General features: G+C 39.7%; 1 protein-coding gene and 1 pseudogene across 1 annotated transcript in view; one reads left to right on the forward strand and one right to left on the reverse strand.

Moving 5' to 3' along the window:
* The window catches only part of Ola1 (Obg-like ATPase 1), a 118,962-nt gene that overhangs the window by 35,514 nt on the left and 59,047 nt on the right, over positions 1 to 24,401 (reverse strand). Inside the window, exons 6-7 of the mRNA NM_001033927.1 lie at positions 10,466 to 10,546; positions 10,065 to 10,162 (exon numbers count right to left, since the gene is read on the reverse strand). Of these exons, the coding sequence (NP_001029099.1) occupies positions 10,065 to 10,162; positions 10,466 to 10,546 (179 nt within the window). The remainder of the gene's footprint in view (positions 1 to 10,064; positions 10,163 to 10,465; positions 10,547 to 24,401) is intronic.
* LOC134486110 (tubulin-specific chaperone A-like) lies at positions 1,967 to 3,934 on the forward strand (annotated as a pseudogene).

The raw sequence follows: 24,401 nt of genomic DNA on the forward strand, positions 1-24,401 counted from the left end.
AAATGTATAGTATAGGAATGTGCCTGGCATGTGACATATTTTCTGGCCCTTTTTACCTTAGCAGCATTACCATGACCTGATGCTGACACTGGATGACACAGCTGTGAAGAACATGAGTGGGCTCTGCAGACAAACCTCTTAGGTTTCAATCCTAATGCTGCTCAGTAGCTAGTAATTCTGATCATCTTCCGTAATTTCCTATACATGGTTTTCAATGTGGGTGATAACAGTATCTACTTTATAAAGTTATTGGGACTCAAACATAAGCGGTATGTAACTAAGTGTACACTGGCATGATGTCCACTCCTAGTCCAACATTAGTCATACGAATTATTTGCCATAACTCTAGTTGGTAGTGTTTTCTCCTGTCCTGCAACTTGGCTCAATCTGGCAGTAAAGAATTGTTTTTAAAGATTTATTTATTTATTATATACAAGTACACTGTAGCTGTCTTCAGAAACACCAGAAGAGGGCATCAGATCCCATTACAGATGGTTGTGAGTCACCATGTGGTTGCTGGGAATTGAACTCAGGACCTCTGCAAGAGCAGTCAGTGCTCTTTTAACCACCGAGCTATCTCTCCAGACCCAAGAATTGTTTTTTTTTTTTTTTAAATTTATTTATTTATTATGTATACATCATACAGCTTTCTGCCTGCGTGTATTCCTGCAGGCCAGAAGAGGGCACCAGACCTGATTATAAGTGGTTGTGAGCCACCATGTGGTTGCTGGGAATTGAACTCAGGACCTCTGGAAGAGCAGACAGTGCTCTTAACCTCTGAGCCATCTCTCCAGCCCCCAAGAATTGTTTTTAACAGACAATGATTTGCTTTTTTAAAAAAGGGTCAAGTATTTGTTTTTAAGTGATTTAGGAAACATTTCCTTATCAAAAACATTAGTCTGCAAGAATAACCACGGAAGCGTATTGAACCTGCAATGCAGTAGAAGTAATACAGCTAGTGCAGACATACTTTCTTATCTGTGCCCATTACTGTCACTAGTTCCTCCCTGTGTTGGAAAACATGCTCATCTCAATGTATAAAAACTAGCCTGTTACAGTTTGGGGAAGTCTGTACTGTGACAACACCAATTATTTTAGATTTGGCAATTTTATACAATTTTTAGTTTTTGGTAGTGTCCACAGAATTTTCTTTCTAGCACGTGCCTAAGTATGCTAAAATATACTCCTCTTGCTCCTTAGCAGTGAGGTATTCTATAATTAGTAAAACTACAAGGTGAGGCAAACCCAGCAGCAACAGAAACATATCCTAGGAGCAGCACATAGTTCTCAGGTTTGTGGGAATTCGTAACACATCCTGTACTAGCCACCTGGCTTCCAGTTATCACACATGGAACAGGCATAAATATTCAAGTCAGCTGGACCTCTTTTACCACAACACATGCACACAACACACACACACACACCCCCACACTCGAGTATATGGGCATATCCTGTTATCTTTCCAACTGCCATATCTATAAAGTGTGCATGATATTATTATTTATATAAGCTTCAGGGTTTTTTTTATTAATATCTTAGCAATTTCTGAACTTCAAGTGCCTGTCACACAGCAGGAAGTTAAACAAATGATCATCTACTGTTTGTCTTTTGGTTTGGCATAGGAAAAGCTAACCAATGACATTAAATGTAGGAAAAAAATAAAGAATTAAATTTTAGAATCCATATATTTAAGTTTATTGAATTGCAGTATCTTTAAATAAGAACTCCTAAGTTCTTTTTAAAGTAGTTTCTAGAGGCTCTGTAAGGTAATAAAATCCAGTCTCACCATGACTGCACTGACTACTGTCTCCTATTCAGTCTCCTGATTAACTTGCCCCATGCTGCCCCACATATTTTCTGTCCCAGCTCAGATCCTTGATGTGCCCCTTCTTCCTGAGGCCTTCCTACCTATGTTAGCTAAGATGGTGTCACTTGTCTGCTTTGCTTTTATTTAATGTTGTAATAATTTCCTGACATGTCTAATGTCTCATTGAATGTCTATTTCCATGAGAGAACAGCCTTATGGAAACAAGGCCTTTTCTATTTATAACCTACACAGGTATAAGATACACAGACGACCTCTCCTTCCTGCGGCTCCTTAGAGACCATGGCGGAACCTCGTGTGAGGCAGATCAAGATCAAGACTGGAGTGGTGAAGTGATTGGTCAAAGAAAAAGTGATGTATGAAAAAGAAGCAAAGCAGCAAGAAGACAAGATTTTAAAACTGAAGGCTGAAGACGGTGAAAACTATGCCATTAAGAAGCATGCAAAGATCCTCCCAGACGATGATCCCAGATTGCCAGCGCCAGTTTGAGGCTGCATATACTGCTCTTCAGCAGATATTAGAGAGTGAAAAAGACTTGGAAGAAGCAGAGGAGTATAAGAAGCCCGTGTAGTGCTGGATTCTGTAAAGTTAGAAGTCTGACATTTTTCTGTACAGGGTGTTTTTTTGCATTAAATCCTGGGGTCCATTCTACAATTCGTCATTTTTGGCCACTGCTGTTTTAGTAACATGAAAATGTGGTTCTTTTTAAGCAGTTGCATATATCTTTCTTTGCATAACTTAATGTCAAATAAATGAGTTCATCTAAAAAAAAAGAGAGATACACAGAAGGCATCAATAATTACTTGCTTAGAAAAGGAGTGGGTGGGAGTTACAGGTAGTTCTGAGCCTTCTGCATCAGAGACTCAACTCTGACCTTCTGGAAGAGTACTAAGCACTCTTAACCACTGAGTCATCTTTCCACTTCAGTAAATATTCTTAATGACACTTTTTACGAAGTTAGTCTTCTCATTGCTATAATAAAGCATTTTTCTAAAAGACAGAATGGATACTTATATAAACCTTATATGCCAACCTTATAAATAAGGGTAAGCTCTAAGTTTTTATGACAATTATCTCAGAATACATTTTTGAGTAGAAAAACTGGTAATAAAAACAGATACCACAGAGCTTCCAGGGACTAAGCCACTACCTAAAGACTATACATGGACTGACCCTGGACTCTGACCTCATAGGTAGCAATGAATATCCTAGTAAGAGCACCAGTGGAAGGGGAAGCCCTGGGTCCTGCTAAGACTGAACCCCCAGTGAACTAGACTGTTGGGGGGAGGGTGGCAATGGGGGGAGAGCTGGGAGGGGAATACCCATAAGGAAGGGGAGGGGGGAGGAGGATGTTTGCCCGGAAACCGGGAAAGGGAATAACACTCGAAATGTATATAAGAAATACTCAAGTTAATAAAAAAACAAAAACAAAAACAAAAACAAAAACAAAAAAAACAGACACCAAAGCCTGTCTCACCTAAACTGAAATGCCTGCTACAATGTAAGCTAAATAAGCTTTTATGGTGCATATCACAAGATTAATGTTTCTGATGGAAAGATGCATTCTCGGAAACTTAAAAAAAGAACACACTAGTTTAGGTAGTAGTACTAGTCTTGACTAAAGATATGCCAATTCTACATGTGTATTTTATTTTCACATACATTCTCCAATTCCAGCCAAACCAACCACTGCCCACCTTAAGAGGAAGATGCGAAAGCATATGGAGACTCAGGAGAAATGCCTTACTTTGAAGAACTGAGAAGGAGAGAAAGAACAGGACTTGGGGAAAAGTCAAGTCTTATTTCCAGCCTTGCAAGAAAAGGCTCCTAAGCTGGGTGCTGAGCCTGTATTACATTCCACGGAATTCCAGTTGGGGAAATTTCTACAAACCAGAATGTGAAGATTTAGGAACCATTGGATATCTGCATACTTTTCTTTTTTGTAAATTTACAGTATTTCATTTTAAAAACACCATAAAATTTAGAGACTATAAATAAAGCTTAGTACTATCGCACATGCTTTGCACATGCTAAGCGAAAGTGAAAGGAAACAGCAAACCCTGGCATGGGAAGAGGTGGCCCTTCAGGGCCTCTCCTCCATTCAGCACCCTAGGGCTGGCATCCTTCGTCCTGTCACTGTAAGCACACACCACACACATGCAGATGCAGAGAAACTGAGAGAGGGGGGGTGGGGGGAAGAGGGATGGAGGGAGGGAGAATTTTTTTAAGGGCTTTTAAAAGAGCAACTTCCTAATTTATTTTAATAAATAAATTTTAATGCAATGACAATTTTTAAAATTATGCTGATGGGAGCTAAGCAGCAACAATAAAATCATCTAAGTCACACACAGCAAAGCTGCAGGACCACACACGTGACTGTGACTGTGATTCTTGGGAGCCCCACCGAGCGAGTGAGCTGTGAAGACATGGGATGCATCCTGCTTCTTTACTCAGGCAACAGAAGAAAAACTAAGGGACATTTCCAGTACCCAGAAGATAATTCAGACAACAAATCCCTTTCCCTGTTACTAGGTTACTAGGTTTCCCTGTTACTAGGTTACAATTCAGTCTGGGGAATTTTGTTTATATGGAATACACTTTATATGAACAATAGATGAACTGCTCTCTATAGGACGGTTTACATAATTTGCCTAAGGAGAAAACCAACCAAAACAACGACAACATGCTGAGCAGCAGAGCCCAGCATATTAGCACTTCCAACTGTCACTTCTCCCTGGACAGCCTCCCTCTCGCTTCCCCTGCTGGCCTGTAATGCAGAGACCCACCTCTGCCTCTCTAGTCTAGGATTAAAGGCGTCTACCACACCGGCAAAGCAGTATTTTTCTTAATAGATCAAACTTCTTGATAAAAGCTATTCTTTCATTTAGAACTCAAGCATATTCTCAGACTTTTTGAGAGTCCATTTTTCTTACTAGATATGTTATTAATGGTATATAGCATTTTTGGCTAGCCTTCAAAATTTGCTGAACTACGACTCTAAATGTGAGTTCTATACCTAGAGAATATGTAGCATGAGGGCAAAGGTCAGAGAAAGTAATATTTTCTCTTATTCTGAAAATACAGGGCATAAAGGACAAAACACTGAAATAGTTCAAATTAGCGTTCTCCTTTGTGTTGTCCCAGAAAGACATGCACACTGTCTAAGATGCCATTCTTAGAGGCACCAGGCTGTGCCTCAATTCCAACAGTCTTAAATTCTCTGCATTTCAAAACTCTCCTCCACTTCTACCAACCACTAATCAGATTCCATTTTTTATTATTGTTACTATTTTTTAATGTCATTGGGCTTTGCCGGCATGCCTGTCTGTGTACCAGGTGCATGCCTGATGCCAACAGAAGCCAGAAGAGTGCTGGATCCCCTGGGACTGTACTTACAAATGAATCACTGGTAATTAGAATTATAAACAAATTTCTTTCATGTTCTAGATCACATTTGTATGTATGTGTATGACAGTAGTTCTCAACCTGTGGATCACGATCCCTTGGGAGTCGAATGACCCTTTCACAGGGGTCACCTAAGACCATCAGAATACACAGATATTTTTACATCATGGTTCATAACAGTAGCAAAATTACAGTTATGAAGTAGCAATGAAAATCATGGTTGGGGCTCACAACAACATGAGGGACTGTATTTAAAGGTCACAGCACTAGGAAGGTTGAAAACCACTGGTATACGAGGAAATTCATAAATAAACTATTTGAGAGAATTCTATAAAATACTTGCTATTTTTAAAAAGGGCCTAAACTGTTTATTCTCTTGAAGCTAGAAAAAATTATGAAATGTTTGTTTTTCATAGAGAAAAACCTTAATCCTATACATTTGATGAATTCTATCACTCAGATATCACCCTGAGGAGATGATGCTCATGGAAATTACAATTGACTCCTACCATGGTATTTTTTTATGAGTGAGCTACCCCACAAATAGAAATAATAAATCACATTGAACAAAATGCAAACAGGCTTTCATATATGCATTTATGGTGGAGCAATAGCCTTTCTACAGAGAGTTACGCTTCAATAATTATCATCCTCATGATGTGTGCACGTATACTATTGCCACTTGATAAGAAGCTGAAATTGTTGAAAGAGTAACCAAAAAACATTTAAGGAAAACCAAACACAAGTCCGGCTTGAAAGGTGGAGGCAAGAGGATTGCTTCAAGTTCAAGGACAATCTTGGCTTCATCAAAGAAAAATAACCACAAATAAAACAAAACCAGAAATTCACAAATATCATTACATGAAAATGCACACATATGTGAAAAAAATGATTCAGAGGCTGGTGAGGTGGCTCATTGGGGAAAGACATCTGCCACCGACCAGCCTTGATATCCGAAACTCCATTCCAGGATTCGAACGGTGGAAGGAAGGAACCTGCACTGTCCTCTGGTGACCACAAGCATGCCCTGGCACGCGCCATACACTAACGTTTGCAAATGAGTCAACTAAATTTATGTTAAAATAATCTGGTAAAGTAAGACAAGATTAAACTATTCCATGATTTTCCCGTATACCAGTTACACAATATATATCATTCTAGAGTTATTTTTGGTTTTGTAAGAAACATCAAAAACTAACAAAAGCAGGAAGGTGGGCAGACAAAAACTGAATCAATGACTGGTGTGGTGGCCATACTTACAATCCCAGCACTAGGGAGGCAGAGGCAGATGATGTCTGAGTTTGAGGCCAGCTTGGTCTATAAGCAAGTTCCAAAACAGCCAGGATTATACAGAGAAACATTGTCATGACAAGCTAAAAATCAAAACATGAATCATACACCATATGTATATGGTTTAATAAAGCTTCTGTGAATTTAAAATTTTGTGTCCTTGACATAGTCTATTGTTCTAAAACTTGAAAAGATTCCCAAATATTTGTCTATGAATCTTGAAAAAATTCATCATTTAAAATGACTCATTTATTAACCAAGACATATGTAAGAAGTGTGCATGTTTTAAATTTTATTTGTATTTCTAGATGAACATCTATGTGGCACAAGTAGACGAGACCTAACTGTCCTTATCAATAGTTTAAAGAATGGTAAGGGCAAGGGAACACATGACTGAAACATAATTGGTAGCCGTTAGGTGTAAAAATATCTAAAATTAGTTTGTTCTACTGATTCCATAATTGGACAGCATATATTACTAACAGAGCAGCAAAGGTACAAAGATTGAAATTTAAACCTCCAATTAAGCAGTGGTTTGACAGTTTGAATGTCCCATACCTGCTTGACACCATGACTCACTAGGCAATCTAAAATGAAAATTAACACTGGGTATAATCTTGCTTGTAACAACTGATCATGTTTAGAAAATGAAGTGTTCAAAAATCATTAGCATCCACCAAAATCAATAAAAATTCCCACATAGTTTATTCATTCATTTGTCATAACATTAATGGCTTCTCTAGATTCTTACACAGTATCTTGATTACTGTCATCTAATCACAACACAACTATAGCCAACCTAGCTGCCACACCAGCTTCTCCTCAGGGCCTAGGTCTTAGTCATCCATCAATGAACTAATGAATTCAGCACTGCTAACACAGTGGAGGGTCAGACTCAGTCTAGCTTTTACCTTTCAAAACAGTAAGTATGCCTCTAGTTCATGTACAATAGCCTTATCTACCAAAATACTATTAAAAAAAAACCCAACAACTTAGAATTAAAAAATAACACACTACCATTTAAAGTGAATTTTAGCCAGAAACCAAAAATGTTTATCACTCTAGAAATATGACCTGAAATATAGTCTTCCTCTTGGGGTCAGAGCCACAAACCTTCCTTGATCTTTTCTAACCACCGAAAATAGTGTGTGTGTGTGTGTGTGTGTGTGTGTGTGTGTGTGTGTGTGTGTGTGTGTACACGCGCGTGTGCGCACTATGTATGTATTACTTCTTCTTGGTGCTGGAGACAACCCAGGACCTTGTACAAGTTAGGCAAGTGCTCTACTCCCTATCAGGCCCAGCTCTTGTGAGCGCACTTACTACCACTTCCCACATCAGTCCTATTTGCTACAGTAATATTACATGCTAACCCTAAAACAATTGTTTTTGCAGGACAGGTAAAGGAGCAACTGATGCAAATGGGGCTTAGATACAAACATTACCAAAAACCAAGATGCTAACAAAGCAAGTGGATGTAGGAATTAAAATGAATTTTAACTATTTACATTTGCTTGCAGTGTTAGACATGATGAAAACCTAGTGTGTCTCTTTCATAATAAAAACTCATTCAGGGCTTTAATATGAAGGCTATGTTACATAAACAGAGATTTAAAGCTGCAGCAGAGTGGCTGAATGGGAGCAAAGTGGCAATCTTTCCGGCTCCAGTAGATGCCATTCCCTATCACACAGTGTTTCCCACTCATAAATACATGACAAACACTTCCTCAATTCTGTTTTACGAGCAGGGATGCACAGGGGGTAGTCAATGGCTAGCTCGAGGGAAAATAGGAACAGCAGGCGGCAGAAACTGTACAGAAAATGGCTATGTGGTAAATTCTCTTCTGGAACATCACTCACTTACCCAGTCTTTGATCTTTCAGCTACAATTACACTAACTTCCACAAGATCTGGACACCTCCCCCCAACACACATATCCCAATGTCAGACCAGATCATTAGCTATACATAAAACCTACAAAAATTTGGTTTTATAAATAGAACCATTCATACATCTATGTTGTTACAAATTAAAATTTGCTATTTAGACAAGAGTAGTTTCAATGGGCTATAACCATATCATCATCACAACTGGTCTCACAAAAAACATGGGGTGTCTGGCGACAGCTAAATCACAGACTGGCGTCTCCTAAGCAGTCTGTGTACCATTAGGGTCTGGGAAACCGTATTTACTATACAATTAGAGCCAGGGAGTTCTACCTGTAATCACTGAAATACAGGTGTGAGAAGCCCCTTTGGGCAAGGAAGCGGACTCATCCCTTCCGTGTAAGCTTTGATGTCTGTATTGTCTTACCGGCCTCAGGGAAAGCTACCACTCATACTGCCATGAGAAGATTTATTAACTGAAGTCAAATAATAAATTTTAAAATTCTTTCTTAAAGCAAACAATTTTTGACACATTAATCATTAAATTTATTAGAGTTTGAAACAGGATGGAACTGATTATATTTTAAAGTTAATTACTTTTGGGGGACAATGACCAGTCTGAACTACATTTTTATGCTAAATTATTCTTTCTAGAACATTGCCAATAAAGAGGTTAAACTCAGCTTCCTATCAGGGACACAAAATGTCTTACAGTAATATCAACAGGGCATTTTTAGTTGCAGTAATTTCACAGAATTTATTCTAATGATTTATTGGAGTTAACCATCTGACATTAATTATTGTTTTGGCTTCCAGTCTATGAATGTTTATTTTTCAGTTTAAAGCCTTCTCACTCTTTGATATCATATGGAAATGAGAATTTTTAATGGAAAATTGAAACCATGTGCATCTAAGTACTTAATGAAGTTCAGGGAGAAGCCGACAATATATTTTAGGAGAACTCAGATCTTTGTCTTTGTATAGTTTTGATTTGTTTCTATGACTCAATGGTATAAAACATGAGGGTCTAGTGAGGCAAGTCAAAGTGAACACTATGCCAAATGTCTCCATGCCCACACGGACACACGGGTCCTCTCACGTTTATGTTACATATTAGAATGGCAACACACAAATGCAGCTTTTACCTTGATATACTTCAGAAGTTTCAAGCCAGTATTTGGACCTTTTCCACACCTAGGTTTTGCTTCTCTCTTTCTTCTCCTCCCTTCCTCCCTCCCTTCTTGTCCCCCCCCCCCAAACTATTCAATCTTGGTTTTAAAATTTAGAAAAAAAAAATTATGTCAGCTGCAATCCCTAGTAAAGGTTTTAAGGTCATCTGAAGTATCAATGTGGCTACAAACTCTCAGTTTAAAACACTTCATTGTTCCAAATAAATTTACCCTCACTTTGTAACAAAACATTTTAAAAACTTAAATTTGATAAGCAAATTTATACAACTCAAAATTTTCTAATATAATTCAGTTTGTAATGTTCTATTAGTGCAATTCATTTAGGAAACTTACCTTTTAAATGTAACATGACACAAAACTTTCTAATTCTTAACATTTTATAAGGAAAAGATATTAAAATCAAACACATTACACACACATATGCACGTACCTACATGCTGCATGTGGGCATATCCGAGAAGAAACACTTACCACTTGTTTTTCTTTCTTATGTAGTCTTTTTCTGAAAGGTTCACCAAGTAGACCATTGGTTTGGAAGTCAAAAGTAAGTGTTTATTCAACACTTCAATCTAGAGAGGAGACAGAGAAAGAAGCCCTTAAAAAGCTTAGTAAAGATGCAGTAAAACATTGAATAATTTGAACATAAACATTCTTTGCGTAAACATTTTAATTTTTATAATCTTTTGTTTATAAAGGATTAGATGTTATGAAATATTTAAAGTGAGAGGCTGGGAAAGGGGGAAAATAAGCTTAGGAATTTACAGTGGCTGACAGAAATAAAAGTAACTATGTAACACTAACTATAGGACAACAGCAGCTCGGTTTGTTCTCTGAGAAATGAAGGCAGAAACAGATGCAGTGTCCACACGTACCTCCTTGTCATTCCAGTCATGATAGAAGCGAACAGGTTTCTTTTGATCTATAACCCAAGACTTGACTTTGCACATTATGTCCTGTACACAATCAAGGAAGAAGTAAATACAAGATGAGCAGTAAGCACTGGACACTAAGTGCTACAAGTTTCAAGTCCTCGAAATAAAGATAACTCTTGCAATGAACAGAAATACAACTTTTGTATCTCAAATGAAAACTGATGAAATATTGATGAAGCATTAGATTTTTAGCACACAAAGTCAGCAAAATCAGTTAACATAACAATATGAAAAACTGCAAGACAACTCAATCACATCAAAGATAGAATTTCAGAGTCAACATTATCTAGTGATGTCACATGCTATTATGAAATGGGGAGTATACTGAAAAGAGACTAAAATATGGTTTTTCCTTAAAAAGAAATACAAACAAATAACTAATTTAAACCTATGACTGATTATTTACTCTACAAAATATTAAATGAACTGACCCAAACCTTTTCTCTTCTGAATTAATTTTTTTTGCCAACCCCTTCTCCCTGTCACTTCGCCACTGCCCCCCCCCCCAACACCCCAACCTGCCAAAGCCTCCATCACACAACGGCAAGAGCCCTGCACTGGTGACCTCCAACCAGCTGCATTCACTTTCAGAACATCTCTCTCTGCTGGAAATCTAAAGGCCTTTTAGTTAGCAAGCTAGTGTGCATTCAGAAGGAGGGACTGCGGGAAGAGGCCGCCCGGCTTTGTTTCTCTGGCCTTTCTTCACAGAAAGATTAATCATCTGTGAAATGGAAACGCCAAACAGCAAGTGACACAAACTGAACCCTTCAAGCCTTTCCTCATCAGTTCTGTGGGTCTGAATCTAAAAGCTGCGTGTGGCAAGGGTCTCCTTACAGGCAGGTGTTAATAAAAGGCTCTCAGGGCTGAAAGGTCAAACTGAGCTCTTCCACAAGAGGCATATTTGAGAATCATCCGGGCCTTCTGTTTTGGGGACATTTTTTGGTTTTGTTTTTGTAAAGATAATTTATGGACCTGTTTTAAATATTCATTTCTTAAAATTTGTTGCTACAGTTATTAGTAGTAAGATTTCCTGAGAGTATTTTTTCATTACTATGACCAGTTATTCTCTTGTAAATGCCCATTTGTATAAATTATCTCTATATTTAGTATACCTTCCTTGCAAATATTACTGTTACCAACAAGAAAAATTAAAAAAAAAAAAAAGGCCCCATATCCTTAGATCCTGATTTGAAGCCCCCCAGGGAAAGGGCTTCCCATGGATTTTAACAAGGAAGGGGCAAGACGAAAACTTTTAATGAAATTGAACATGTTCTGCTTAAGAATAATCACTTTTACTCTTCTATAACTGAATTTCACTCATAAATGTTTAAAAGTGGCTAATGTAATACCATTTCCTACAAGGAGAAGATCAAAGTGCTATATTACAAATGCATTATGATTAAAAAAGCCCTGTGCAGCCTTGCTATTAACTGTTCTTTAAACCCTAAAAGGCTTCCCATAGATCTCACTTGGCACTGCATATACAACCTTTGACAAGTAATGTAGACCATTTTTATTCATTGCCTAAAATTGTAGGCAATTATGTGCGTCACACTGGCCACCTGCAAATCCTGAATGCCTGCTGCAGTTGTCAGTGCAAAAAACTAATGTCGGAGGGGATTAATCTAGGGGGAGAGAGTCCTCTTTAATGGCTCCAGCAGGTGAAATGGCCCAGCTGGTTACTGGATGAGTGGCCGGAACAGCGTATGTAGAGACATGCGACAGACTACACAGGAGGAGGAGACAGGAGGAAGACAGAGGGCCAGCATACACTGCCTTCTGTTCCTTGTCAATTAAAAAGGAAAGAGACAAAAGACAGCCAATCCAAAGTAAGAAAGGGAATTAAATTTTACTCATATAAAAGTATAAAATACTTTTGTGACAATAAGCATTTTCACAAAGCAAAGGGCCTCAGCGAGTGCTGACCAGTGGTGAAGGAATGTCAGGCTTTCTCTTCGTTTAAGAGTCAGTAGATCCTTGCTTCCGACACAGGCATTTTGGCGCTCGTTTTCAAGTTTCCGTTCATACTATAAACTGGGAGCACTGCAGTTTCACCTAAAGAGGACCACGGCAGACATGAAGTCCACCAACAGTGTTTCCTGAAAAGCTTCAGTTACGTGTTAGAGTCCTAAAAGATGCCAGTTGGAGCTAAGATAAACCAGAAGTAGACTGCAGTCAGAGAAGATAATCTCATGTAAACAATCAGTAGGTGCTATGTTTTCGTGTGTTCTTTTCTTATATAAAAGAAAAATTAGTGTTAGTAAGAAATTAAAGTCCTAAAGCCTATCTGAAAAACTTCTAATTGGAGCAAAAGTGGGTTAGATAAAATGCATAATAGGCTAAGTAAATGTTTCCTTTATGGTTACATATATAAGCATATATGTTAATAGATAACAATATATTTTCTAATACAAAAATGAGCAATAAAATTTCCACTTAAATAAATTTAGTTAACTGAAAAATATGTACTTTACCAATAAAGCACATAGTAAAAACATTACTAATTCCTTTGTATTAATCTTTAATGCATTTTAGTCATTTTGAGATTTCATATTTCTTTTTAAGATTTTAATTCATGTTTGTTTGCCATATGTGTTCAGGTGCTCACAGAGGCCAGAAGAAGGCATCGATCTCCTGGATCCAGCCATTGTGAGACTCCTGATGTTTGTGCTGCGACTGAATTCAAGTGCTCTGGGAGAGCAGCAAACATTCTTTTTTTTTTTTTTTTTGGTTCTTTTTTTCGGAGCTGGGGACCGAACCCAGAACCCAGGGCCTTGCGCTTCCTAGGTAAGCGCTCTACCACTGAGCTAAATCCCCAGCCCCAGCAGCAAACATTCTTAACCACTGAACCATCTCTCTATTCCCTGACACTTCACATTTCTTATTTATATGAGTGTTTTGCCTGCATGTATGTCTGTATGCTATGTGTGTGTATAGTGCCCATGGAGGTCAGAAGAGGACATCAGATCCTTTGGAACCAGAATTACAGATGGTTTTCAGTCACCACGGTAGGTGTCAAGAACTGAACTCAGTCCTTTCTAAGAGCAACCAGTGCTCTCTGCTCTCAACCACCGAGCCATCTCTCCCACTCAAAATCTCATACATTATAAAGAAATACAAATTTTGGAACATGGACCTGGACTGCATATATGACCACCTACATTATTAACCCAACCCCCCAAGATCTCTCAGACACAGAGCCACCAACCAGTCAGCATATACAAGCTGGTCCGAGGCCCCAACACATATACAGCAGAGGATGCCTGGCCTGGCCTCAGTGGGAGAAGATGCACCTAATCCTCCAGAGACTTGAGGCCTCAGGGATTAGGGAGGCCTGGTTCGGCGTGGGGCGGGGGGTGGGGGGGACATCCTCTTGGAGACAGTGTGGGGTAGGGTAGAGGAGGAATGGGCTGAGGAACTGTGGGAGGGTGGACTGGGAGGGAGACAATGGCTGGACTGTAAAAAAAAAAATGAAAAAAAACCCCATATTCTCTATGTTATAAAGAATAAACCTATCTGAATTTCGTATTAGCTTATGTTTTATGAGTACACTAAGCTTAGATCTAATAATACGATGTTTAAGTATGGAAACAAATCCTAAGTGTACTGTTTATGATGGAAAAAAGGGTCCAGAATGACCAGGGGAAGCAGAGGAGGAACTCGGTGGCAATGACTGGTTAGGGTACACAGGACCCTGGGTTTAAGCTGGCACATTTTACTAAGGAACAATGGAGGAGGTTGGGTTGAAGCAGTGCTCTTGCACTGGAATTTCGATACACTACCGTGATATGTTTGAAAAACCAAAGGGGAATCAGCCAGAAATTAAATATATTCATTTGGAGCTCAAAGGCTAGATTAAGGCTAGGGATACAAACTTAGAATTCACCCATCTTTAGACAATTAATTCTAGCCAGAGATAGGGATGTGACCACATAGAGCAAGTCTTTATATCAGAAGAGCTGCTATGATTTAAATGTGAAGCATCTCCCACAGGTTCACGGCTTAAACACCTGGTGCCCAGCCTACTGGTTGCTATTTGAGAGACTGAGTAACTATTAGAAGGTGGGCCGAGCTGGAGGAAAGATCATCAGGAGAAGGCCTTATGGTTTTATAGCCCAGATGTACTTCCTGGCCTCTATTTCCTTCCTGCTGCACAGAGCTATAAGTAAGTAGCCTCCACTCCTGCCAATGTGGTCTGGAGCTGCTCGTGCTGCCACACTGCTCCATTATAATAGAACTAACATAAATTCTTAAAGTGGTTTCTTCTCAGGGTTTGGCTAAGGCAGCAACAAAACTGCCTATGTGATTCATAAGTATTTGGACCCAGTTTACAGAAGAAATAAGGAAGCGTTCAGAACAGGGTTCCTAAGACTTCTCCCATTAATAATCTCTTTATACCTGAGCAAATTTTAATGGCCCTGTGCATAGAGGTATACTGTGGGAGCCATACTGGATTTGGGCCTGGTTGCTTTGTCACTGTGTGGCACAAGAAGTTTACATTCACAGAATGTTGTCAGCCTGAACAAGACTCTTCTGGGTCTCCAACAAGGTTTGACCCTTGCTGAGCCCTGCCCTTACATGTGGAAGCCTTTTGTCCCCAACTGGGAACAGTCTGGCCAGGTACTTCTCACCTGAGTCAGAATTAGGCTGGCCTTCCTGGTTATTTCCCTAATTTATTCAGGCCACGTAGTCGGTCCTTTGTTACCGAAGTCTCAGCCAGGGTTCCCCACTGTGCTTGACAGATACCTGCTAAGTGGTGTTCTTTGGATATATAGTTTGGTCAATAAATAAACCAGAAGCTCTCTTCCTCTTCTGGCTTGACAAGGATAACCAGTGTGTGTGTGTGTGCTTCGAATAACCTGTGTGTGTGTGCTTCTTTCATCCCGCAGGCTTTCTCCCAATTCTCGGTACCGTGTTGGTGCTGGCGCCGACAGTATACAAAATATGCAAATGAACCAAATATTTACTGATAATAAATTATAAAACTTTTATTTAAAAACCATTTTTGCATGCATATATTACCATTTACTAGAAACTAGAACGATTTGCATCCTATGAGCGGGTGGTTACATAAGGAATTAGACCCTGGCTGAGGGTCCGATGCTGCTGACTGGACAGCACTTCAGCGGTTTTCAGAGCCATTGTTAATGCTGAGCAGGCCCTTCACAAAAATACAAGTATAAGACAGCAGGAGTATCTTTAGGGCCATTTCAGAAATTGTTAAAAATTCTATCTTAATTCCAAGACCAAACTTTTCATTTAATAAAAACAAAACAAAAACAAAAAACCCTTCAGTCAGCAAGCTGAACAATTTAAAATCAAATGGATGAATCTGTCAGAAACACCTTGTATTCATTACATGTTTAGTCATGAATTAATTTTTGGTTGCCACAGACTTAGAAACCTTTCTAATATTCCCACATTTTTCACAATTCTCTTATGTTCAGTTATGAGGGTTGTGATTCACAGATCGGTCAGGCACGGTGGTGCATGACTTTATTCCCTGCACTAGGGAGGCAGAGGCTGAGGGACTTTTTTGAGTTCGAGGGCAGCCCAGTCTACAGAGCAAGTTACAGAATAGCAAAGGCTATATAGAATCCTTATCTCAAAAAACCCCCAAAAAACAAAAAACAAAAAATCACCATCCTCATTATCACGATCACTGTCATCATCGTGAGTGACTTAACCCTAGGACCCATAAACAGACCTTAATGGGTCATTCTGGCGTGGTAAAGAACAAGGTAGATAAAGGTGAGCTACAAAGACTGTGCTAATCAGGTTGGCCAAGGGAACCAAAAGCTCCTGGAAACTAGACTTCACTGGCTAAAGGTCAGCGCTGACAGACTCTTAAGACCTTCCTCCAGGCTCTTAAAAACTTGAGTCAGACTGAATTCAAGTCACAGACAGTAACCAACTTTGCAGGCTGTGGCATAGTTCCCGTTCACTGCTTTTATTCAGGTTTACAGAAAAGAAGGTAACAAATAGAACAGAAATACACATATTTTAAAAACTGCCCCAGTTTCATGCCGGGCGAGGAAGACCACAAGCATAAAGTTCCTAAGAAGTAGGGTGCAGACAGGCACTTATGACTGTTAAAGAGTAAAGACTGTAAGCCCCAGTAACTTCCTCAGAAGGATCTGGTGATAGTAAAGAAAAGGCACTTGTGTCTTGGAGATGGTTTGAAGCCTAGAGAGCTGGAGTCCACCTCCAGAACCACTTAGAGGTGGATGGAGAGAGACCTGACTTCACATGCAACTCTATGGTGCCAACATCCTCACCAATACAGTAACAATAAGTACAAAGTTAAAATATACATGTAATTGAAGGGGGTATTTAGAAAATTGTGGCAGCAAATGTTTTATTTTCTATGAAAAACTTGGAAAGAATCTATAGAGACAAGTATTACATAAAACTGAGAACATTTTGGACTAGGCATAGTGGCACACACTTTAATCCCAGAAAGGCAAGAAGATCTCTGAATTCCAGGCTAGCCTGGTCCACAGAGAACATTCCAAGACAGCAAGAGCTGTACAGAGAAAGCCTGTGTGGGGATGGGGATGGGGGTGGGGGTGGGGGTGGGGGTGGGGGTGGGGCACAAAACAAACAAAACCATTAAGAACCAACTCCAAAACCCAGGTGACTTCCACAATCTCCAGCTTTTCAGAATGACATGAGTCCACAAGTGAAAAATCCCACATCCAATCTCATGGGACTAGTGGCAGTCAAAATGAAGGAATACCAAAATTGCATTAAACTGTCTTCAGGTAGTATGCAGTGTATATGAAACACAGATGGGTTTGTGTTTAGAATTTGGATCCTGTGCTCAAGATATAGCAGAAGGTCTGTGCAAATAATGAAGAATATGAAAAAAAATCCACATCAGAAACATTTCTGCTCCAAATAATTTTAGATACAATTTAAACAATCTGTACAGGGAAACAAAGAGGGAGGGAGGGAGGGAAGGAGGAAGAGGGAGGGAGGGAGGGACAGACAGAGGGAAGGAAGGGGGATTGATGGACAAAATATAATTTTATGAGTATACTAAAAGTCCATTGAAATGTATACTTTTAAAGTGTGAATATTTTAGTTTATGAATTGTCTAAAAAGCCACTTAAAAGCAACAGAAAAAGTGTACACTTTCCTACGGATAAGAAGAGTAAGTCAGCTTCAAGTTTGGTTGATGGAAAATTGAAAGAATTTTTGCCTGCAGGCTTTTACCTTGGTCTTTGGAGTTGGGAGCAAGGTCATCTGGTAGAGGTAAGGAATGCATGGAATTACAGAGTGAGCACAAGTGACAGGTTTGGGGAGCATAGGGAAACAGCTGCAGCAGAGCAGAATGAATAGAGAAGCTAGGTCCTGCTAAGGGTCCATGGAGACCATATTCACAGGAGTGTGTGTGTGTGTGTGTGTGTGTGTGTGTGTGTGTGTGTGTGTGTGTGTGTGTGCGTGCGCGCGTGTGTGTGTGTGAACATCTATGTGTGGAGGTCAGAAATCAATGATGGGTATCTTCCTTGATTGCTCTTGGCCACCAAACACAGTTTTTTTTGTTTTTTGTTTTTTTGTTTTTTTTTTTTTTTGTTTTTTTGGTTCTTTTTTTCGGAGCTGGGGACCGAACCCAGGGCCTTGCGCTTCCTAGGCAAGCGCTCTACCACTGAGCTAAATCCCCAACCCCAACACAGTTTTTTATATTGGTGCTGGGGAACCAAACTCAAGTCCTCAAGTTTGCCCAGTAGGCATTCTACAAGCCAAGTAATCTCCCAGCCATGATCTAACTCTCAGCTATCATTCATTCATTCATTTATGTATAACAAGTTCCCATGCTGTAGACCAGGTTAGCCTCAGCTTGTGATTGCTCTGCCCCTGTTGCCCATGCACTGGGAACACAGGTGTAAGCTATCATGCCTCTGGTTTTTATTTTTAATTTCCCTGCTATTTTTGAGACAGGGTCGCACTATGTTCTCTTACACGGCCTTGAACTCTTGGAACTGCATATACCACCAAGCCCAGCTCTGTAGCCACTGTGTTTAATGCCTATACATCCTAGGAAAGTGCTAAAGTGCTCTACCCAGACTGGTGTATGCCAGTGACACATCTATCTACCTTTGTATCAGCTCTTAGATGAATTTACTTTTGTCTAATGCGCTGATCCTAAATCAGTCTAATCTCTGCTTTATCTTGGGAGGACTCAAACATCTTTGCACTTCCCAACTTTTATCCTCAAACTGAGAACAGGGTGCACTAAGACTCATACCATTTATGCAACACACTGAACACACACACTATCTACCACAGCACTTGACTCTTAGTCCTTTTCTAAAGTAATGTGCTCAGTCCCCAACTTCTGTTGAGGGTAATCCTTCCCAAGACAGTCTCTAACGGGCATCTGACCCTATGCATTGGTGTCCTGCAAGAGCTCCGTCACGATGGGCGTGAAGGCAAAGTGGTGCTCACACAAATCTGGATCAGAAAATATACAGAGTAAACACAGAAACCCTGTGAAAAAATACAGAAAGCACACAACAAACTACCTGAAGTTAAACAAGCCACTTTTAAGTAGGCATAAATTGTAAGAAAGAAAAGTCAGAAATAAAAATAATATATAAGGCAAGATATAAATCCTTGCAGCAATAGAAGGAAAGTAGGCTTCTTTGTGGTGACAAGCAGTATACGAGTGTCAGAGTGTCAGAGAGAGGTTAAGACTGCTCTGGTTAAGAGAGGTTAAGGGAGCTGTTCTGGAATGGCTTACAATTCAGCTAGAAAAGGCATGTGACAATACAACAAACCTTTCTTGAATATTTTATTTCATTGCATTTATTGCCTTGTATTGTAAGAATAAAACCCCATTTCTTAAAATAGTATTAAACTGAACCTGTTCCTTACGAATAAAAGCTTCAATTCAAAAGTAAAAGAAAATTTCTGGGAATAAATGACATAGAAGTTTTTCAGCTTTAGCAATTTTTAGCTGTATGCTCACATACTATACGACCAAATATGAAGTCATTTTATTCTCTAAAACCTAACAATAGTTCTTTGCTAACAATGACTGTAAATGAAGCAAAATATAGTGTTAAGAAGATTATTTGGTTAATTGTAGTCAGTTATGAAGAGGTTCTCAGGCAAAAAGCAAAAAGGAAAGACTCGCTCAACCCTCAGCCTTTTTCCATTGCTGCTTCAAAGCATCGCTGTTCAAAGCCCTCATCGGTATTTAGAATAATCACTTCTGGACCTATGAAGTAGTTCAACCTACCACAATGTGTAGATGGGAATGGCCACCATAAGCTCATGTATTTGAATGCTTGGTTCCCAGTTGGTGGATTGATCTTGGGAAGGATTAGGTTTGGTCTTGTGGGCTTTCAAAAACCCACACCATTTCCAATTAGTCTCTCTGCCTTGAAGTTGTGGATCGGATGTAAGCTATCAGCTGCAGCTCCTGTATCAGGCTTGCCTACAACCATATTCTGCCATGATGATCATGGATTGACTTTCTGAAATTGAAAGCCAGTCTCCAATTAAATGTTTTCTTTTACAAGTTGCCTTAGCCATGGTGTCTCCTCAGGACAATAGAAAAGTAAGGAAGACACAAAGTTTGAGTCCCACATTGATATTATCACATCAAATTAAGAATTTTATCATTCTCACTTTAAATATTTTCTAAAACCTTTTGAATATATATTATATATTTTTGAATTTATATATTATTTCAGTGTACACATTAGATATATTGTGTACATTCAAATAATAAACTATAATAATATGTCTACATTCTTGATTAATACACCTTCTTTCAAAAAAGGTGTGTGTGTCTGTCTGTACATCCAGGTATATAAGTACCGCAGAAGTTGGAAGAGGGCACTGGGTCCCCACAAGTGGCATTATAAGTTGTGAGCTGTTGGACATGAATGTTGAGAACTGAACTTAGGTCTTCTGAAAGAGCAGTAAACATTCTTACTAAGTGGGTCATCTCTCCAGTCCTCATCGCTCTTCTCTCTGTGTGTTTATGTTCCCATATATGAAGGTACATATGTATGTGCTTGCATGAGTGTTCATACAGTGGCCAGAGGATGGACTCAGTGTCATTCCTCAGGCGTCTCTCTCAGCCTGGAGCTGAGCTGGTTGGCCAAAAGGTGGGAGGGGTGCTGCTCTCTCTGGTACAGGGATATAAGTGTGCCAGAGCACCTTGCTTTTCACGTGGCTTCTGGGGATCAAACTCAGGACCTCTTACAAGCATTTTACCAACTGAACTATATCTTCTCCAGCCTATGCGCTGTGAAGTTTTCAACTGATTGATGTACCTAATGTTTATTTAACTTTAGGGTTTGCTTTCTATAAATTTACTTTATAAAAGCTATAAAGAGTCTAGAGCAGTGGCTGCTACTCTGACAGAGAACTTGAGTTCAGTTCCCACTCTATGCTGCTCACATCTAGTTACAGGCAGTTCTGAGACTTTCTTCAGGCCTTCATAGATACCAGGCGCTCAGGTAACACTTATGCATGTAAGCAGACACTCACGCATATACATAAAGAATACATAAGTAAAAGTGGTAAAAGAGTAGTTTACCTAAGTATTTGACATTCTTAATGTATTATTTTTAATGTAATAAGCCAAGCAGAAAAGAATAAAAAAAAAACCATATAATTCTATTTTATAAGACATCTAGCATAGGCAAATCTTTGGAAACAGAAAGGAAAACAAAAGTTACCAGGAGTTGGGTAAGAAAGTGGAAAATCATTGTCATTTGTTTGTTTGTTTGAAGACAGGGCTTCTCTATGTAGCCCAGTCTGTCCTGGAGCTCACTCGGCAGACCATGCTAGCCTCCAACTCACATGCATCTTCTTCCTCTGCCTCCCCAATCCTGGGAATAAAGGCTTGCTCTGCCACTGCTGCCCTGTGGAAAGTCCTTGTTTAAAGGCCACAGAAGTTCTTTCACTCTGAGTTTATGAAAAACTCAAGTGGTAACTATTCGACACCACTGACTTAGATGCCTGAGACTGGTTAATGGTCGATGCTCTAGTGGTATAATCTGCCATGGTAAATATCACTCTCAGAGCAGGGCCTACCTTCTGCTTTAGCACTTATCTTACTAGATAACCAAGACACTGACTGTAGGACAAGGCAATACGGCAATTCCAGCACTCGGGAGATGGAGGCAGGAAGTCATTGAGTTCAAGGGCAGCCTATCTAGCACAGAACAGAGGGGGAGAAGAACAAGAAAAATGAAGTATGATGGCTTACGTTTGCAACTTTAGCACCCAGAAGGCTCAGGTGGGAAAATTACCATGAGTGTGAAACCAGATATGTAATGAGTTCCAAGCCAGCCTGGGCTACAGGAGCAGACAGCGGTTTCATTTTAAAGAGCTGCCTTGTTGGCTGGAGACTGTACAAAAGATGAAAGAAGGCTCCTCAGCATCAATAACTGCTTCTCCTCACACCTTTCCCTTAGAAATGAGGTCTTCAGGAGCTGAAGAGGTAAGTCAGATGGCAGCATGATGGCCTAGCATGAGCAGAACTCTGGTTCTATGACAAGCAGAACATAAAGCCAGATGCAGTGCCACACCCGAGACCCCCAAATTTGGGAACTGGAGGATCAAGAATTCAAGTGCAGCCTTGGTTACTCAAGAGTTTGAGGCCAGCCTAGGCTACGTGCCAATCTGACTCAATGACAAGATCAAGAAGCTATATTTAAGTCATTTAAGATGACTCCTAGCTTAAGCCAGGTATATTTTTGTCATACCAAAAATCCCAGCACTTGGAAGCCCAAGGGCAAGAGGATCATATAGTTCAAAGCCAGCCTGGGCTACACATTTCAAACTGTCTCTAATGCATCCTTCCAAGCCTCCTATTTTTTCCCCTTGAGAATTAGTTAACATGAGGCCATAGCAGAGTGGAGAGGATCTTTAGAATGACTGGCACCACTTTAGCTAGAGTGCTGTTAGGACAGAGGGGACCGAGGAAACAACTATGTAAAGGCTATGATAAAGGGGATCCCCACTGTTGCTCCTTGTGATGGTTTGTATTGTCTTGGCCCAGGGAGGGGCACTATTTGGAGGTGTGGCCTTGTTGGAGTAGGTGTGTCATTGTGGGGGTGGGCAATTTTGTGTCTTTTTAAAAAAATAACCCACCAAATCCAATCTGTATCATCAGTGTGGGCCATCCACCAGATCACAGTCAATGCAATAAGAAGAGACAGATCATTAAATAAAACCTGACTCTTCCTTCCCCGGAAGCTGTTAAATGTCAACATCACTTCAGCTAGGGATGGGGGCTTGCAAGCCCCTCATACTGGAACACTGACTGGCTTCATCATATGCAGGTCTTTTGCCACAGCTGCTGTGAGCTGTCTTGTCATGTCCAGAAGACATTGCTTCACACCAGTTCTCCCTCCCAACCCAAGGAATATTTTTATACCCACTTTGCATTTTCTTCTCTATCCTAACCCTCATGTAACTTCATTAGACACCTCTCCATTCTCTATTGTGTATAACTAGGACGTAAGCACAACATTAAGAGAAGTGAAACACACAAAGCACAGTACAAAAGTACACACACCTTCCCACCCCAAGTCAAACCATTTTCATTATCAATTGTTGACAGTGTCCCTACATTCAGAAGACAAGTCTAAGTTCTTTCTTTCCATCCTTCTCAAGAAAAGCCAAAATTCATTTAACAAGGACAATTGTACTAGAGTTTAAAAGAATACTCCAAGGTAGGCAGCTGTAAATCTCAGCAGCTGCCTGGAGGAGGAGAACATAGAAGAGAAACAAAGAGGACATGCCTTTTAGTTAAGTCAACACAGAGGCCAGCTGCACAGCAAAAAAGAGGTGAGGTTCAGAGAAAGTAAAAAGCCCAGAGTATCAGGAAAGGCCTGCTTACAAGAAGAAATATGCTTTTCTGAGAAACTCAGGAAAGCAGGCAGACTCAGAAAGTGGCACGGCTGTAGCTCTGTGGCTACTGTGGTTCCTTTCTAAGTAGTGCAGTTTTATAAACACTAAAAATAAGTGCGGGAGGGGGAAATGGCATAATCAGTTTCTGAAAACTAAACCAATATTTCCAATAAAAATTAACATAAAAATAGAAAAATATTTATATAACAAAGTTACATATAAAGCAAGAACAGTTACTAGAAGATGTTATCATGCATTTCTTTTTTAAATGAAAAGTACAACTCAACCATATAAAACTTCAAAACTGGCATTTAAGCATCTATCACAATGCTACAAATAGTAACTCACTAATGTACTTAAAATACATCTGAGCAGGGGATAATGGTGGCTATTTCCTCTCCATAAAACATAAAATTTCTCTCTACTTAAGAGTGTATTCATTTGTGGCTAGAGAGATGGCTCAGTGGTTAAGAGCACTGACTGCTCTTCCAGAGGTCCTGAGTTCAATTCCCAGCAACCACATGGTGGCTCACAACCATCTGTAATGGAATTCTATGCCCTCTTCTGGTGTGTCTGAAGACAGATACAGTGTACTCATATAAATAAAATAAATCTTAAAGGCGGGGAGAGCGAGAGCTAGAGCTAGAGCGAGAGCGAGAGAGGCCCCTGAAGTCTATGGGCCAGCTAGCTTGCCACATAAAGTGACAAACAGCTAAAGACCTGGCTTCAAAGAAAATGGAAAGAAAGGATGACCCTTGAAGTTGTCCCCTGACCTCCACATGTTCACTGTACTATAAGTGCATCTGTATTCTACTCAGAAATGTGTTTATGTTTGTGTGTGTGTGTACATGCGCACACACACTCATCCTGCCCATCCCTAAGAAAGTCTACGCTTTTGTGTAAATTATTAATTCAAACATAAGAAGTTCATATATTCATCATTTTTCTAAACCCAGTTAAGTTTTTCATTGCAAAACTATGTTTCTTTAAGTAC

The sequence above is a fragment of the Rattus norvegicus genome, chromosome 3 (assembly GCF_036323735.1).
Source record: "Rattus norvegicus strain BN/NHsdMcwi chromosome 3, GRCr8, whole genome shotgun sequence".
Taxonomy (NCBI): Eukaryota; Metazoa; Chordata; class Mammalia; order Rodentia; family Muridae; genus Rattus; species Rattus norvegicus.